Source organism: Phaenicophaeus curvirostris, chromosome 9, assembly GCF_032191515.1.
Source record: "Phaenicophaeus curvirostris isolate KB17595 chromosome 9, BPBGC_Pcur_1.0, whole genome shotgun sequence".
Lineage (NCBI taxonomy): Eukaryota > Metazoa > Chordata > Aves > Cuculiformes > Cuculidae > Phaenicophaeus > Phaenicophaeus curvirostris.
Window position 1 is genome coordinate 8,609,327 of NC_091400.1, and position 18,750 is coordinate 8,628,076.

Below are 18,750 nucleotides of genomic sequence, written 5' to 3' on the forward strand. Positions count from 1 at the left end.
TGTTATTGCTTTATAAGGTGAATGACTAATGGATATGAATAACAATTCAAAAACTGTTAATTTGTTTGAGTAATAGCAAAATTGCTGTTATGGAAAATGTAGTTCTTTTAAGAACTTTATGATAAATATACACAAATGGAATTTCATCTTTTCTTGTGGAGTCTATTGATTTTCAGTTGGTTTTCTCACTAGGCAGTGTGGCCAGGAGTTACCATCTTTTTAGTGTATGCTTGTGTCACAGAAACAAAAATAGATTTTCCTGCTGAGATAGCGATTATAAATGAAAATTTCCGTGCATTAAGTTCCAGATCATGCAAGCTGCATTGATTCCATATAATAAGACCTAAAAAGCAGTCATACTGACAGAGCTGGAGTCAAATTTCTACATGTCAGTGGGTATAATTAACCCCAGTAAGATGAACTAGAGTAATAGTGTTTAGTTCCTTCTGTGAAGGAAGTTAGCAGTCACAGGGAATTACAGGTTGTATACAAATCAGCATGCATAAAGGCAATTATTCTGCTACTTACATTCAAGAGAACTGGTGACATTAAGGGCGTTAAATAGTTCTTTTTTTCTCTGGTTGCTATGCTCAGACTACAGCTGGAATAGTGGGTACCATTTTGAGATGCAGATGAACTTGAGAAGTTCTAGATGAGGGGAGTCTAGAAAATGATGCATGCAGAATCCTAGATTAAATTGCTTAATTTGGAGAAGAACAGCCTGAAGGTAGATGTTTGTAAAAGGTCAGCAGACAGAGGAAAGGAATTACCTATTTGCTTATTTCTAGCCTCTTTATAGATCCCCTTTTAAGTCTCTCAGTCATGGTCTCTGTTCTATGAATTTCTGTAGTATTATGCACCCTAAGGAAGGGAACAGATATTTTGGAAACATTTTTGTAAGTGAAACACCAGTGCTTAAGTCAGATGCCATGGAAATTTGTGCTTTGAAAGGAACTCCTACCTCTACTGACTATTAATTGAGTTGTTTTGGGAACTATTACAAAACTGTGCTATAGAATAACAGTCATTTTCAAAAACAGTAAATGAGGAAGCAAAACACCTGTTGGAGTTAAACCTTAATTTAAGGTTTTGCACAAATCAAAGATTATTTGCCTGCTAAGTTTAAGAAAAAACGAGTTCTTCAAAACCTAAACCTCATGGATTTGTGCCACATAGAAGCATTAAGCTTCTTGCAATACAGAATATATATTCTTATGAGGAAAAAATATTATATTGTAGTCTTCATTTTACTTTTCTGGGATTTTTTGATTATTTTGGAGCCTGGTTTTGTTTAGAGGGAGAAAATTAAGCAGCAGGGACATTTTACAAAAGAAATTGTTACTTTGTCAGTCAATAAAGTGGAGCCTGTTTAAGAGCCTACTTTGAATTAGTTGGCATGTGAAGAGTTACGAGTGTCCTTGCTGTTTCTAAATATACATTCCTCTATTAATGCAAAGCAGTGTGTAACAAATATAGGAGTGTGATTGGCATATACAAATATTTTCTTAATGTATTCAATATTCAATATTTATTCCACATGATTAGTTTATTCTGTTTTAATATATACTGAGGGGGAAAAAGATCTACAGCAAAGTTCTACAATAAATCTAAACATGCAGGAAAATCAAATGCAAATTCCTAGAATTTCTGTTTTGAAATTCTTATTTCAAATGCCTTATGCCTGGCAAATAAAAATCTGGCTTTGCAGATTTTTCAGAACATGTTGTTTTTCAGATATTCCTTTGAAAAAAATATTAAAACCTTTTCTTATTCTGTCACTTAGAATTTTGGTATGAGAAATGGCCTCAATCTCACCTGTATTTCTTTCTGATAGTGCTCAGTGATTCTGGTTTGTTCTGTAAGGTGGTCCAATTTCCCTCCTGCCCCCTTCTTTCTTAACCCGTCCAGCTGATCACATCTGCGATACGTGAAGTGCCTCCTTCCCTGCTCTAAAGGTTAGGTACAAGCTCTCAAGCTAGAAAGATTGTCCCTACTTGTATTTATGAAGGATTTGATCTTATACCTTTGAGGCATAGTTATTGATTTTTTTTTAATAAAACAAATTTTCATGTAAGATGAAAAAGCGATGGAATGAAATTGTACAACATTGAAGAGAATAGTCCCTGACTGGCACAGAAATACTCATACTGAGATGAATCCATATAGCAAATATACTCTGTATCTTATATTCAGGTACATATGAAGTAGGAATTGCAAACTAATCCATTATTTCATAAAATTCTGAGTAGAAATGTGATACTAAGGAATATAGAGATAAATAAACCTCTTCATAAGCCCTTTTATTTATCAGTGCATATCTGTAATATTATGAATTATGCCATATGTTTTGTTTCTCTTAGTGTACCTGTACTGTAAATCAGACCTCTCTCTGTCCATCTACCAGCGCTTTTGTGGATGTTCCTGGTCTGCCGATGACAGAAAATACCCAATGACTTCTCTGGTTTAAATTAGTGCCCTTTTCTGAAAGATCTGACGACACTTTTCTTTTACAGGAAATGACAGGACTGCATTTTTTCCAGATCTATAAATGTTACAGCGAGGAAGGGCCATTTTAATAACCCGCTTTGTCTTGTGTATTGCAGGCCATACATTTCATCTGACTTCTCCTTCAGTCTGGACCAATGATTTCTGACTGAACTAGAACATACTTTTTTTTTTTTTTTTTACTTGAAATGCATCAGTCTTGATTTAAAGTCTCTGCAGTGGTAGGCATAAATGTTATCCCTGTAAATTCCAAAACAATTATATTTGCCATTGTTTTTTAACAGTGGTAGTATTCCAGAGAATACAGATATCCCATTGTTGCATGTTTTAGCGTGTTGACTTCAGCCTTTAGCCCTTGAGTTTCTGGTGTGTGTGTGTCTACTCGATGAAACAACTTCCAGTGCCCTGTATCTCTTATGTAAGCTGTTACTGACTGATTAGCTTGGTGGGTGATGAATCTGTCACTGACACTTCTGATTGTCTTCAGCTCGGCTGTGCAGCATCCTGACTTCTTTCTGTATTTCAGTAGTTCTGTTTTACAGTATACAGAGAAGAGAAATGTTCTCTTGGCATGCACCTCTAATTCTTTATGGGTTTGCTTATAACCCTTCCAACTAAAATACTATTGCTGTGTTTATGAAAGCTGGCATGGAACTTAAAATTATGGTGTACAACTTCAGCTGCTCCCCTGTGTGTTCTGTTTAGATACCTAGAGTCTAAATGCAGTGTGGTGCCCAAGCAGGCCACACAAGTTGTTCTGTCTGTCCCCTCATCCATGAAGCTTTTTCAGCAATGAGCAAGGAGTGGGATGCGGTGTGTGGGCATCGTTCTGGCTATTCCACTTCTCTGACTTCTCTGTCAGAGTGTTTAGTCATGTTGGCTCATCTGGATTTTGATTGTTTGACAGGATCACTGTGAGTCACAGAGTAAAACTATTCCCACAAATACCTCGTATTGGCCTTGATTTGATAACATGTTACGTGGAAGTAGTGCTGCTTAACTATGTGTTAATTTTTTTATGGGGTTTGATAGTGTTCAGAAAGAAAAAATGATACAGAGAAGTTCTTGATATGACTCAAGTGACTTCTAAAGCACTACCCCTCTGTCTTGCTATGTATTTTAAATAGAGCAACCCCTTTATCTTACAGGTTTCCATGACCATGATTACAAAGTCATGTCATGCTCTTATTTGTTCTCTGCTTTTTCCAGCAAAGTGCGATAGCTACTTCAAAAGCCATCTACTTTTCTGTAAAAAATGTATTTATCAAAATATTATCAGCCTGGGTGAAAAGGTAAGTCAGTTGCACTTTACTAGTGCCAAAGGGCTGATCTAAGAAAAAACTCTTGTATAATGCAGTGGAGGTGACTTAGAGCTACTACGGTGGTGATGGCTGTGACTGCAAATGAATACTTCTGTTATTTCACACTTCTTGCAGCAAAATATTCTGTGGCTTGCTATACGAGACTTTACATCTGTGTATGAACCATGTGACAGAACAAAAATTATTTTGATAGGATTTTTAGACATCACTACCTTTGTGTTTTGGGTTTTTTTTTAAAAAAAAACATGTCTTCAGTCTAGCCCACACTCAAACATGGGATCTGCTTCTGGAGTCAGCTTGACTGTTAGGTTTTCCTAGGGGCCAAGCATCATTTTAAAATCAGTGATGCGTGACTTAGACCACTAAGTTATAAACTGATATTATGTTCAGCATTGTCCAAATGATGTATTTAATGTGTAAAGAAGCCAGAATTAAACCAGAAAAAAAATATTTCTTGTGCATATAGAATCATAGAATAACCAGGTTGGAAGAGACCCACCGGATCATTGAGTCCAACCATTCCAATCAAACACTAAACCATGCCCCTTAGCACCTCATCCACCCATGCCTTAAACACCTCCAGGGAAGGTGACTCAACCACCTCCCTGGGCAGCCTGTTCCAGTGCCCAATGACCCTTTCTGTGAAGAATTTTTTCCTGATGTCTAGCCTAAATCTCCCCTGGCAGAGCTTGAGGCCATTCCCTCTTGTCCTGTCCCCCGTCACTTGGGAGAAGAGGCCAGCACCCTCCTCTCTACAACCTCCTTTCAGGTAGTTGTAAAGAAGCAATGAGGTCTCCCCTCAGCCTCCTCTTCTCCAGGCTAAACAATCCCAGCTCTCTCAGCCGTTCCTCATAAGGCCTGTTCTCCAGCCCCCTCACCAGCTTTGTTGCTCTTCTCTGGACTCGCTCCAGAGCCTCAACATCCTTCTTGTGGTGAGGGGCCCAGAACTGAACACAGGATTCGAGGAGCGGTCTCACCAGTGCCGAGTCCAGAGGGAGAATAACCTCCCTGGACCTGCTAGTCACACCGTTTCTGATACAAGCCAAGATGCCATTGGCCTTCTTGGCCACCTGGGCCACTGCTGGCTCATGTTCAGTTGCTGCCAACCAACACCCCCAGGTCCCTCTCCTCCAGGCAGCTTTCTAGACAGACTTCTCCTAGTCTGTAGCTGCACAGGATTGTTGTGCCCCAAGTGCAGGACCTGGCATTTGGCCTTGTTAACCCTCATGCCATTGGACTCTGCCCAGCAGTCCAGCCTGTTCAGATCCCTTTGCAGAGCCTCCCGACCCTCCAGCAGATAGACACTTCCACCCAGCTTAGTGTCATCTGCAAACTTGCTAAGGGTGCACTCGATGCCTTCATCCAGGTCATTGATGAAGACATTGAACAGGGCTGGACCCAGCACTGAGCCCTGGGGAACCCCACTTGTCACTGGCCTCCAGCTGGATTTCACACCATTTCCCACCACTCTCTGGGCCCGGCCAGCCAACCAGTTTTCCAGCCAGGAGACCATGCGCCTGTCCAGGCCAAACATGAACGTATACCTTTTAGGTAAATTTGATATTTCTCAGCAATAAGAAATATTGTAAACTTGAGCTGCACATGTCTCTTTCAGTTTTCAAGCACAAGTTTTCTGTGGCCAGGCTCTGATCCACAGGAGCACAGCTGGCAGGAGCATGGCGAGCCTTTCCCAGGGCTGTGTCTTCTCCGGTGTGGAGGAAGGGAGCAGTGGGAGTTTCCAGCTGGGCCTCAGTGTTCACTGCTTTGCTTATGAGCTACAGCAGCATATGTATAGCACTGACCAGGAGCCATCACTTTTGGGGAGCACTGTACTGCAGCTTTCAGACCAGCTCCACATGTTGAGTTTTATTAGGGAAATTTTCTCTCAGCTGTCAGCTGACTGAAATTCATGGTGGTGGTTTGTTTTGGTTTCTTTTGTCCTTCCAGTCTATTGCTCATGTTACCAGCTGTTTGTTTGCTTTTCTTCTTATTCAGAAACATACAATATGTTATCGATGCCGCTTTTATGCCTTGAAACTATTTTGAATTACAATTATTTGGACAGCCGCTCGCATTTGAGAGCTTTGTCCCATTTCATCAAAAGGAAAGAGTGGGTAAAGATCTTCCTTTAAACCATCAGTGATTGGACCAGAATGGCGTACTGTTTGCCTAGCAAACTGCTGCTAGTTCTTACATGATAGGTGAAGGAACTTATAGAATCATAGAATCATTAAGACCTCTTAAGATCATCAGGTCCAACTGTCAGCCCAAAACCACTGTGCCTACTAACTCATGTCCTGAAGTGCCAAATCTAATTGCTTTTTGAATCCCTCTAGGGATTGAGACTCCACCACTGCCCTGGCCAGCCTGTTCCAAGGCTTCACCACTTTTTCTGTGAAAAAATTATTCCTAATATCAAATCTGAATCTTCCCTGGTGCAACTTGAGGCTGTTTCCTCTCATCCTATCGCTTGTTACTTGGGAGGTGAGACCAGCACCCACTTTGCTACAAACTCTTCAAGGAGCTGCAGAAACAGATGAAGCGTCCCCTCAGCCTCCTCCAGACTAAACAATCCCAGTTCCCTAACTTGTTTAAATACCTAACAGTTTGCATGCACCTCATCTCATAAATTCTTTTTCCTGGCTCCCTTGTTTTTATTTCCTTTGACATGTTTATAGTTTTATGTTTGGAATTACAGACCTCTGTTAATAAGTATGCAATTAGTGTTTGACATGAGCTCGAAGGTAAATGATTTGCAGTAGATGTGGTGGTGAATGTTTTTAAAATTGGTGTAAATGGCTTCAAAGGTAGTAAGATAGGAGATACTGAATTCCTGTTCATCTGTGCTCCAAGTGAGAAAATGTAGCTGTGACTTGGTCCATTTATTCAGTGTTGCCTCTGGGCTTAGATCTATTCTATTGATTTATTAAAAAAACTGAAACAACACAGAAAAACCGAATTGCTTTTTTTTTATTCAGTGATACTTATTCCTAATGATTATCTTTCCACGCTATTAGTGAAAGACATGAATGCTTCTGAGTGTGTATTTATATTTATTATCATTGCTGTAACATTTTGAAGGGTAGAATGGTCAGTTTTCCCACTAGAGATGCGTGTTGGGGCCTGAGGTATAGAACATAATCATAAGGGATGCAGAAAAGGGGGTAACCTAGTGAACCGGTGTGCTGAAGCTACTCTTTCTCTTTCCCGAAAGCTTCTACGTTAAAAGATTATTGAATTTCATCTACTGTTTTATCACTCTGTATAGATTAATGTGAAGTAATATATATGAACAGAAGAAAAAAGGCTCTATTTCTATATTAAATGAATTTCTATATGTAATGAGTCTCGAACTATCTATTATCACTCAGAAAAAGTTATAGCAGCTAGTTTTGTTTAAAATGTCAACATAGTTGTTGAAAGAGCAAATAAAAATGTCAAGATGGGAATAGAGAACTAAGTGGAAATCATTACTTTGCTACTGTACTGATTCATGGTTCACTTACATTTTGAATACAATATGCTGAACTCTGTGTCTCAGAAAGGGTATAGGCATATAGAAAAGACTAAGGGCAGTGAGCAAGGATTATTTCTCAGGTTGGAGGAGGGATGGGGAGGTAAGGGAGGGAAACAACACAGATCATTACTTTTTGAGAGGGATAGTGCATATGAATAAGGTACTGTTGTTCATTATCTCATCCAGTACCAGATCTAAGAATGTTAGATGAGATTGCCAAGAGGCAGACTCAGGACAAAAACAGTTGGGATGTCTCTTCATGTATGTCTGGAAATCATTCCTGCAGGGCATTCTAGATGCTGCAAGTTTACATTTGTTTATATGGGCTAACTCCTCAGCGAAACATATACCCAAAACCCATATGAAGGCACAACTTCTGGCCAAGAATGTCCCTGAGCTGCCAGTCGTTGGTGTAATGCTGTGGGGAGTATCTATAGGGATTTAAATTCATTCCTGGATGTTCCAGTATAGGCCACTGTCAGAAACAGGGTAGGGGGCTGCATTGGTGTTTTGCTGTGACCTTTTAGAGCTGTTCGTATGCATTTTATCTAGTTTCTGTGTAGTCCAGTTTTCTCCTTTCCCATGTCTTACCAGTAGTAAAAGGGGGATGGGTTGGCAGTTATGCTTATTTAAGTTTATAATTTATGCCTTAATTTCTTTTGATCTGGAACAGTTTTCCCTCTGCTGCTGTAGTCTAATTGTAGAAGTAAGATGTACGGCAATGGCAAAGGAAAGAAGCAAAGCAAATCAAAATACTCTTAAACAAAACCCCTTTACGTTGTCCTGGATCCATTTTCTGTGAAGGTTAATTTAAATTATGTGGAGTATTTGCTTGCTACTGAAATAGAAAAATTAGAAGTCTTGTGGTTGCCTAGGGGGAGAAAGCAAATCAATGACATAGAATAATCAGAATTCTATTTTTTATGAGCGAAAGAACTGTGACCAGAAATATGATGAGAGATCTGACTCTTTCCTCCACCCTTAATTTTCCTTCCATCTAGAAATTATCTTTTGGCATGTTGATGATATGTGTTATGGTGTGTTGTCTCTGGTTTATTATAGCACTGTTTTTTCTCTTGTAGGTTAACAGAACCTTCTGGATATTTAACAGATGGACCAATAAATTATAAGTATAAAACTAAATGTACATGGTTAATTGAAGGATAGTAAGTATTTATTTTTTTTTTTTATTGCTTAAATTTTCTGACAGTTTGGTATTGTATGTGCTAGAGACCTGAAGAATGACTGAGGTAGAAACTGCATCTGGACGCAATATAGAGTTTGGGGTTTTTTATTTGTTTGGTTCATTTTTGTTGTTTGTTTTTGTTTAAATGTTAGGAAGACTAAAAAAATAAATAGAAAGTTGAAGCAAGATTTTCAGGGTTGCTCAGAGTTGGCCAAATTCCATTCCCATTCAACTTGCTGGAAAAGTTAGGCTGTCACTGGAATTTGGCCAGTGCTGCAATCTCCCAAAATCCTGTGATAAATTTATTGCCTGTTTGAATACCTTTACATAAGTTCCAAATGCAGTTACAGAATCCTATTATTTAACCTATTATCTTACTTACTTAACTTATAACAATGATAAATCAGGAACGGCTTAGAGTACGGAATGCTTTCAGCCTCATGGTAATTATTCAGTCATACTTTGCTCAGCTATTAGTGCTTCTGTGACGTATTTTCCTTTGCATTCTAGTGTTCTCATGTACTTAATTTTAAAATAATGTTGTGCCCACAGTTTATACAGTTGAGATGGCTCATGCCTGTTGCTAATTTTTTTAAGAAACAGATGTGCACACAGAAATAATGGCTGTTAAAGGCACAGATTTGTTACGTTTCAGTGGGATTTTTTTTCCCCTCGGGTCAGGATTTTGCTGGAGAATTTTGCTATGTCCAAGTTCTACTAATATTCTTGAAGAAAATTATCTCCTTCTGTGTTTCCACGTTGTAGTAATCTCTGCTCCGCTACGGCCATCAGTAATGATATATCTGGTCTGATTTTGGTCTGCTTATATGCAGACAGTAATTTAAACACAACAGCAATAACGTTGCGGGTGGTTTGCAAAATCATTTCAGTATAAACTTCAATATCTTGTTGACTAGGCTGTAGCTCTGACATAGCTAGGCTTCGCTTTTTACCCAGGCTGGCTCAGGAATGTTTGCTCTGCATTGAAGTGGAAACATGCCTCGGGACTGCATGCAAACTCTGCTTTGAAGTTGGTATTCACTGGGTTCCTCCTCTTTGCAGGAGGCAGTAGAGAGCTTAGCTGGGGGGAAACAATGTGGTGCACAGTATGTGGAAGGGTAGTGCAACCCAATAACATGGTGCAAAACGTCATCACACAAGGAAGTCACGTGTGTATAAAATACACCAACTTAAAAAATGAACAAAGAGCTCTTTCCTAGTGGTCTCTTACAAAGTAAAACTCCATATGTTTTCCACACTGACAAATTGCATTCGAGCCTGTTAGTAGGGGGTGGAGAAATAAAATTCAATAGAAGAGTCTCATCAGTATGTAGCATGGAATTTATTTAGGAGTCTGCTAATGTTGTCATCTGAGAAAATTCCAATTTTAGAAATAGTATGGTCCCCATCTAGATCTCTACCAAAACCTGGTGAAATCTATCTCCAAGGTGTTGGATGGGGGGGAATCTTAGATGAATCTTGCTTGCCATTTTAAATTGGTGTTTTAAGACTGTTATTTTCAATAATCAGTACTACACTGAAATGAGGGTGTGTGGGTAGGTGATTTTTGTCTTCAAAGACTCTTTTAACCTCATAGTCCTGACTTTGTAAAGTAAAGCTGCTGTATTGAAATGGAATATTTTAAGTGCTCTAAACTTGTGGTTCTGAATACTGGTAAAACCTGGTTGACTTAAGTCTCTTATTAACTTTTGGGATTATTTGACACAGATTGAAAATGTTATTTTTAAAGTTTTCCAAGATGAAGTGATAAATTTTCTTGCCTTGAATGTTGTTATTTAACACTCTTCAATGTTTACTTAGCACACTAAATGTTTTAATAGTTATGCTGGCATGATCACTTTTGTTTTTGTAAGCTCTTCCTTTTAGAAGCTCAATACTTCAATAAATGATGTTTTACATCAATGCTCTTTTTTTCTTTTCCAGCCCAAATGCAATACTAAGATTAAGATTTAATCACTTTGCCACAGAATGTAGTTGGGACCATATGTATGTATATGATGGAGATTCAATATATGCACCTTTAATAGCTGTATTTAGGTGAGTGTATTTATTAGATTTTAGTCCAAATAGTCATATATGTTCATTTTTAGTTTGCAGGCACGGAGGGGTGTGAAATAACATTAGAGGCTTTAATTTGTTAAGTAGCAGTGAGTGTTAAGCACCTGTCTGAAGGATTTTTTATATTTCAAAGTTAAAATATGTTTTATAAATGATACTGGTAGTGCATGCACCCTCAGAACAATCTGATGTGAAATTTTGCATTACTGTGTGAGAGGAGGTTTTTTGTTTTGTTTTCATGGGAAAGTCTATTTTATCTTGCAGAGATACGGACAAGTTTTACATGAATTTTATTTTATTTTTCTTTTAAAAAAGAAGTTTGAAAATGAAATGTATGTGTTTTCTTGTCTATATAATTAACAATAAGAACAGCTAACTCCCTCTTTCTTCCCTCCCCTCTCCCTCCCTCCCCATTACTGACCAAAAGCATTATTCTTATTTTATTTTTCAGTGGTCTAATAGTCCCTGAGGTGCGTGGAAATGAAACAGTTCCTGAAGTAGTTACTACATCTGGCTATGCATTGCTACACTTTTTTAGTGATGCTGCTTATAACTTAACTGGATTTAACATTTTCTACTCGTAAGTATTTTCAATAAGTAATTAGTTTGTTAATTAGCCCGTCATTTCTTTTAGGAGAATGACAAACCCAGGGAAAATGTTTACTTGTTGATTTTTATTTTAGCAGTGTAGGAGTTATGCTTTGCATTATATTTCTAAGACCAGAGAGCTGGGGTTGTGATGACTTTTCGTTAAAGGACTTGTTTATCTTTTTTTCTTTTGTTTTCTTTCTTTTTTTTTTTTAAAGCATATTGTTCTAAGTGAAGCCGCTCAGCCCTTCCAAGAGTGTATTTCTGCTATACCATATGGAACTAGAATGTATCCCTTCCAGTATTTATCCAACACGTGGAGTTGTCATATGGAATAGGATTGATGTTATACCTGCTGTCACATCAATTCCCTTCTCTTGAACTAGGATCATCTGTTGCTTGATCTTTCTTGCTGAATGTATTTTTGGCATTTTCACCAAAGTCCTACTTTTAGTTCTGTGCCAGCCACAAGTTTTTTATCCCATTTCTTCTCTACCTTTCAGGTACTCTCCCCTATATTGCCGACGTTCTGCTTTCATAGTTCTTACCTGGACTGTTTATCTTTAGGCTGCCATCAGAGAAACCAAATCTAATATAAATATACGTGCTTTCCTCCTCTGCTTTTCTGTGTCAGCAGATTTAAAGATACAGCCTTTTCCTTCTTATATGTATCAGCTGTCAAACGCACCTTCTGTCTCATTCACGACATGCTTGTGGCACGTGATGTGTGTCTCTTTATACTGGATGATTTAGTTAAAAAGAGGATTGCTTATTCCTTTTGGACCTGTTTCTTCATATGATAGCTTTCCCAGAGATATTCCTTTCATTCAATTCCATCAGATTCTGAAATACCAGTTTTTGGTAGTGGCCAGCAATGCATTTCAAATGTGGAAATACATGTAATATTTTTGTTATATTCCTTATTAATTTAGAACTCCTCAGTGCTTCTGACTGTAGCTTTACTCTTGGCAGAGGTCTTTGTTAAATTGTCATTGGAAAGATTGTGTCTCTAACTTGCGGCAGTTTGCCTTCATTTACCAGATAATCAATAGCCATTCAGGGTTTGGGAAACCTCACTGAACATGTCGTGTTCGAAATGGCAGTCTAGAAGGCTGGGTATTTTTATTTTTAGTCAGTTGACATCAGTAAAATGCAACCTGGCAGACTTCTGAACTGTAATTAGATGCATTTTTTCAGTTATCCCTGAAGCTTTTATTTCACTTTTGTTTGTCTTGGGAGCAAATGGCAATATGGCATGGCATTCTTAAGAAATGAGTGTATGTGCTCTGCATTCTTTTATGGCTTGGTAATGTGGTGCGTGCTACATGTCATTACATTATGTTTTGGGATATTTCAAAGAAATGAAAAATCTGCCAGTTGTTAATGCCATTATGTCAGTAACTCAAGAAAATTTATGTATTCTGTTGTTCTGTTTCTTTTGTTGCAATGGATACTTTAAAAACAATTCTTTTTTTAAATGAGCCAACAGTCAGCTTCTTAATGCTAAAATAGGCTCCTACAGTGGCTCTTTATGGCTGCATTCTGCTTTTTTTTAACCTCTTTCTTCCCTGGTTTAGTAACACAAAGCAGATTTGACTTCATCTTTGACTTCATCTTGATGAGTCACTTGTATTCTTTTATTTTGGGGAAGGCCGAAACACAGTGTCTATGACTAAAATGCCACGCTGGTTGTAAACAGTAATTACTGCAGAACTTGTGAGTTCCTTGGTGTGTTCTTTGGAGTCGGGCAACCTGCTTCCAACTCCTCCAATCCACTTTTCCTCATTCTCTTTGAATCCTTTGTTAAGGACTAGGAGTATGTCCAGTTTTAAACTGGTCTCTTTATTACTGTTCACCTTTCTGCAGAACACTCTCCCTGTGAGGGCAAGGGAAGGGTTTCTTCACAGCTATGCAGTAATTAATGCAATCAGAGGTTTTAATGCCATGTGTGTCACTAGGCAAAACCTGCAGGACATTTAAAGCTCAGCCATGGAATTTTCTTTTTTTTTTGGCTGTGCAGCGAAATCGATCCTCTAAGGTCCGAGTCTTTGGAAAATGAGAACATGTCTCCTGAGTGTCCTACCACAGCTACACTTGGCAAAAGGCCAGTCTTCAATGATTCTTTGCTAACTTTTTCAATCCTTTCTTCCTTCGGTAAAAGCAAGGAAGGCTGTGAATGGTATCCAACACTCGCATCTACAGGGAGCAGTCTGTGTTATCATTAGGGGATTGTAATAAGTTTATTGAGTTTCAACCCAACCCTTTGCTGTGAGTCATCAAAAATGTTTCAAATCCTTTTTGGATTTCATCAGGCGTGTACTGCCCTGGATCCATCTTCTGTTCATGGAATCTCTTACATCCACATGTCCTCCGTCCCTCCTTATCTCCAAGGAATTGCCTGCCCCAGCTGGCATAATTTTGCTGAATTCAGTTCCCTGTGATCTCAGTGTTTAGGAGGGTGTATCACAGAAATGCTAAATCCCATGGCAGTCACAGACTTTTTCCTCTTTTTACATCTCTGACTGCGGAGTTAAGGAGGCAAGGTTTAAGGTGGCCCTATTATCAAGGATTCAATACATGAAGAGCTGCTTTATGGTAGTTGCAGGGTATTGGCCATCTCATATCTTTTTTTGCTTAGTTCTTCCAACTTTATTCTCCTTGAATGTTTGATGTTGTTTTATAGTGTGGGCCAATGCCACTCAGAAACACTGTTTAACTGTGTGCCTGGAGTGGAGAGTTTAAGGGTTACTGCTCACAGTCGCTTCTAGTGTGGATGTTTCTAAAGGTAACAGCACTTGAAGGGACTGACTAGAGAGTGCTTGTAGAGGAACACAGGAAAAATTAGACAGTGGTCTATCCAGGCAGGGCCTGCACTCTGCTTAAAGTTGATGCTTCCTAACATACAATATGTTTGTGATCCTCACTGCTGCACAGACTTTGTATAGAAGCCTGGATGAACACCTCTTCAGCTCACTTACTTACCTTTAAAATCATAATTAAACTGATGTTTTATGAGTACGTAGAAATTTTTCAGGAAGAAGTGTACTTTATTTAACAAATATTGTTGGAATACTATTAGATAAGGCCACTGTCATCAACTCTTGGCTTGTCATTTCTCTTATTTTACATACTTTTTTCAGAATAAATTCTTGTCCGAATAACTGCTCAGAACATGGGAAGTGTACAACCAGCGTGTCCATACCAAGCCGCGTATACTGTGAATGTGACAAGTATTGGAAAGGAGAAGCCTGTGATATTCCGTATTGTAAAGCCAACTGTGGCAGTCCAGATCACGGGTACTGTGATTTGACGGGTGAGAAGCTGTGTGTGTGCAATGATAGCTGGCAAGGTAAGGTTTTATTATTTGGGATAGAGTTAATATTTAAAATAGAACTGCTTTTCATGCATTCTGTCTAGTATGCGTATCAGCTTCTTTAAGGAATAAATAGAAATGAAAAAAAAAACTTCTGGGGTAAGTTTTCATGTGGACCTAGGTGTGTGTACTTTAATGATGTAAAAGGCCCACAGCTTTGCTGTTTTCTTTCTGAAGATACTTCATAGCCCAATTTACTATTCTTTTAGCTTCTTTAATCATAGAATCATAGAATGGTTTGGTTTAGAAAGGACCTTAAAGCCCATCCAGTTCCACCCCCACCCCTGCCTCGACATGGGCAGGGACACCTCCCACTGAACCAGTTTGCTCCAAGCCCCATTTAATCTGGCCTTCAGCACCCTAGAAATGGGGCAGCTACGACTTCTCTGGACAACTTGTTTCAGTGCCTCACTGGAATCAGTTCACCCGTATAGATTTGATTTTCTTCCCCTCCTTTCTTATTGTCACATCATGTTTTCAGTGCTTCATGGAGTGAATATTCACTGCCCGGTCTTTAATTCTATTTATTTTTGTAGTCTTTCTATGAAAAAGGAAGGTAAGCTGTTTTGCGAGTGGAACATGAACGTGTGTGTGGACATGTACTGTGGAGTGATGGATATAATATAAGCACGCTTGCCGTTTTATTCCCAGTACCGTAAATAATTTTTCTTAACAAAGATCAATAATTTAAGATCCTAAATGTTCAATTCACTTACTATAATTATGCTAGACATTTGCGATTTTTTTTCTTTCTATCCTTTACCATTCCTGTTAAAAGTCTCAATTGGATTAGCTTTTCTGTGCATTGAAATTGCCGTTGTCTTAAAAGAAATTATATAATATAAATACCGTCTTCTTATTGCTTCCTGCCTTTACTTGTGTTTTATTGCTGTCTCTTTTTGGATGTCAGAGGAAATGACTTTTTTACTGCTCTTAGCTGTTGCACCTATTAGACCGAAGACAACAAGAGATTTAATACATTTCTCTTCTTAATAATTAATGAGGTTGTTCATTAAAAAGGTGGTCAGTGTGCCCACAGAAGGAAAGTGAGTTAGCAATATGGTCACGGAATGGAAACAGTGCAGACTTGTTACTGAGTCCTCCAGAACCTTTCATGATTGTAGTGCACAAAAAAAAAATCCTGAACGCTTAATCTCTGTAAGGCGGTTGTGAATAGAACTAGCTGCAAGAATATCACCCATTTCTTTGTGCATTGATTCGTTGCAATTTCGGATCATTGGGTACAAAATGGTAAAAAATTCCAAATCTTTGGAAGTGCTTTTAAGGCCACAGCCTTCATTTGCAGTGCTGCAATCTCCATTAGAAGTTTTTCGTATCAAGTAAAGGTAGATTTCTAGCTTTCACTGTTAGTACCTTCTTTTCCTCTAGCATTTCTGTGCACACTAGCTTTGTGTTCTTTCCCACAGTGAGCAAGATTACATAAAGATAATTTGCTTAGTTGTTCCCTGGGTTTTCACCAAACCTGTGAAGTTTTCATTTGTTTATTCTGTGCCAAATGAGCTGGCTTGCATACAACTTTTTTCTTATAAAATACAAAACAATACTACACTTTAAGCTCTCTAGGAGGCTACTTGCTTGTGTTCTATTTATGTATTTGCATCTATATATTCCTTTTATAGTTTCTGTACTGGCAGTATCTCTTATGTAGGTTATTTGCAGTGCTGGAACCATAAATGTTTCTATTCATCTTGCTACCTTTGCTGTCAGACAAGTTAATCTTGTGTTTGGTGATTTAAACCAATTGGCTAGGGTAGGGTCTTACTTGCTATGTTTTTTGAGGAAATTTTATAGGATTTTAATCCCTTCGTATTTTGGGATTTTTTTTGAGTATGAAAAACATACATACCAAAACCAATTCATTTGACTGGATTGACTGAGATGTACAATAAATAAAATCCATAGTTTGTGACTTAGGATTTCATATGTTACAGCATGTTGAGTTTCTTTTACAATGGTGACATCTTGTGGATGCTGTGGAAGGAGCACCTCTTACGAAAAGTTTACATTTAAAAAAGTGTTCTGAGAAAAAGAGAACACTATTCTTCAGGATAGAATTATTGTTTTGAGTAAAAAGTAGGGTCCTATCATATTAGATAAGTTTTGTGGAAAAAGGATGTTGTAGGTGTTTGCAGCTAGCTTCTAGTTATACAAATACAGAATAATGCCATGCCAATGAATAATTTTAGGCTTGGAAAGCAAATAATTTAATAATAATAGTATTTTTAACAAAAAGTAAATGTAACAAACACTTTACAAATGTACTTTTTTAAAAATAAAAGTATTATTTTAATAATGCTAATAATATTTAATAATGTTAAATGTTTCGGAGATGGTTTGTCTCAGAAGTACACACAGGAAGAACGTTTAGTATATGTTTGAGATCTTGTTAATTTAAAATACTCAGGTAACATAAAGGATGCTGAGCTTGTTCCTGAAGATTGATTCCTTTGATGAGTACTATAATATGCTAAAGCAGAATGTGTCAATGCCTGCTGATAAAGTCTGTGGAAGGAACTTGGGGAGGAAAAAAGAAAGGGAAAAAAATCCCCAAACAAACTAGTGATTTGGGTTTTGGGTTTTTTGTTTTTTTTTTTTTGGCTAGACAAAGATCAAAAAAGAAACGACGACTTGGCTGAGGCAAAAGTGGTGGCTCTTGCAGTATTTGACATGTTTAAGAAAAGATAGTTTCTAGAAAGATGTTACCTTTTGCCAAATGGGTATTTATAGCCAGCAAATTCTCTGATACCAGGAGCAGTGTCTTGGGTTTTCTTGGGCTGTGGGCAAACAGAGGAGGTTTCTCACCCTTTTACTTCAGTAACAGGGTGAGAAACTCAGGATGAGTTCCACACTTTTAAAAGGGTTCAGTGGACTATCAGTGGACATGCTGCAGGTATTTGTAACTGCTATGAATGTATTGTATGCTTTTTAAGAGTAATATTACAGGTCTTGTTGCTCGAGATGTTCTTTGATTTCATCAAGGACCTTAATTTAATATCGCATAAAGGAAATAACTAGCCTGCCGCATATTAAATATGTTAAAAACTGTTTAACAGAAGGAATTAGAAATATAGGTACCTGCAAAATATGCAGTAGCCAAGTGATTAATCGGAGAATTTTCGAGTAAGCAGCTTTTGTGTGTTGTTAAAGAACAATTTTATAAATTATCTAGATTATTACTTAGAACTTCTTCCTGATAAAATTTTCAGGAAAAATAATAAGATTCACTGCGTTGTAAATAAAGGGAAATAGTTTCATTTTAAAGAGCTATAAAGCACCCAGTTTGAAGTAATAATTTAGAAAATTGTCTTAATATCACTTAATGTCAAATGATCAAGGAACAAAGACTGCAGGCTGTATTGGCAAACAAAACCTTGCCTTAAAAAGAGATTGTTAAAAGGTTTGTAAATCACTGTAGGTAATAATTTTTCATATGAGAAATTTTGATTAGAGGGCAAGTGACCGTTTCTCTGAGATAGACATTTGGAAGGTAGCACTGGATTATAGTGCCCAGTTTGGGGACTGGCACTTTTGGGAAGAGTGTAAAGAACAGCGAGAACTCAAGTCATGCCAAAACCGTGTATGTTCGCTATGAAACAGTCCTGTGATGAAAAGATGAAGGAGTTGGTGGTGGGAGAGCTCCTGCAGAGGTGTGATATCTGCCCAATCCAGTGTGATGTGGGGATGCTCTTGGTGTTGGTACCTTTCATACTGGGTGCAGAAAGGAATAAAGACTTAGTGTCTGAAAACTCGTCGTGAGAAAAGGAAATATCCTTATTGTAAAAGGAAGAATGCCACGGTTAAATGAAGAGCCAACTTTGGTTTTAAATACCCTTGCAGTGTCATCTGATGAAAAGTAAAGCAGGTTTAGTAGAATTTATTGGATTCATTTAAATAAATGACTGGCTGAATTAAAGTGGTTGCTAATGCTCTGTATGTGCAATTAGGCTGAGATTTAGGAAGGGAGTCCCTTCCCGTTTGTGTTTTAATGAGAAATGTAATCCATTTAAAATAAATATGTGACCTTCTAAATATTTATTTAAAATGCGTGCATAAATGTAGCAGAGTAGAGCATGAAACCACTTAATTGAACTAATGACCAATTGCAGTACTGTATCCTGAACACAAGAAGAGGACAGGTAGTGCTGATGTCCCTGATAAA

The 18,750-nt window shown here is 37.9% G+C and overlaps 1 protein-coding gene across 4 annotated transcripts in view; it reads left to right on the forward strand.

Annotated features, from left to right (window-relative positions):
* ATRNL1 (attractin like 1) overlaps positions 1-18,750 on the forward strand; it is a 491,214-nt gene that overhangs the window by 34,235 nt on the left and 438,229 nt on the right. For all 4 annotated transcript variants that reach the window (XM_069863707.1, XM_069863708.1, XM_069863710.1 and 1 more), the window contains exons 2-5: positions 8,427-8,510; positions 10,475-10,588; positions 11,061-11,189; positions 14,338-14,546. In XM_069863707.1, coding sequence (XP_069719808.1) covers positions 8,427-8,510; positions 10,475-10,588; positions 11,061-11,189; positions 14,338-14,546 — 536 coding nt within the window. The remainder of the gene's footprint in view (positions 1-8,426; positions 8,511-10,474; positions 10,589-11,060; positions 11,190-14,337; positions 14,547-18,750) is intronic.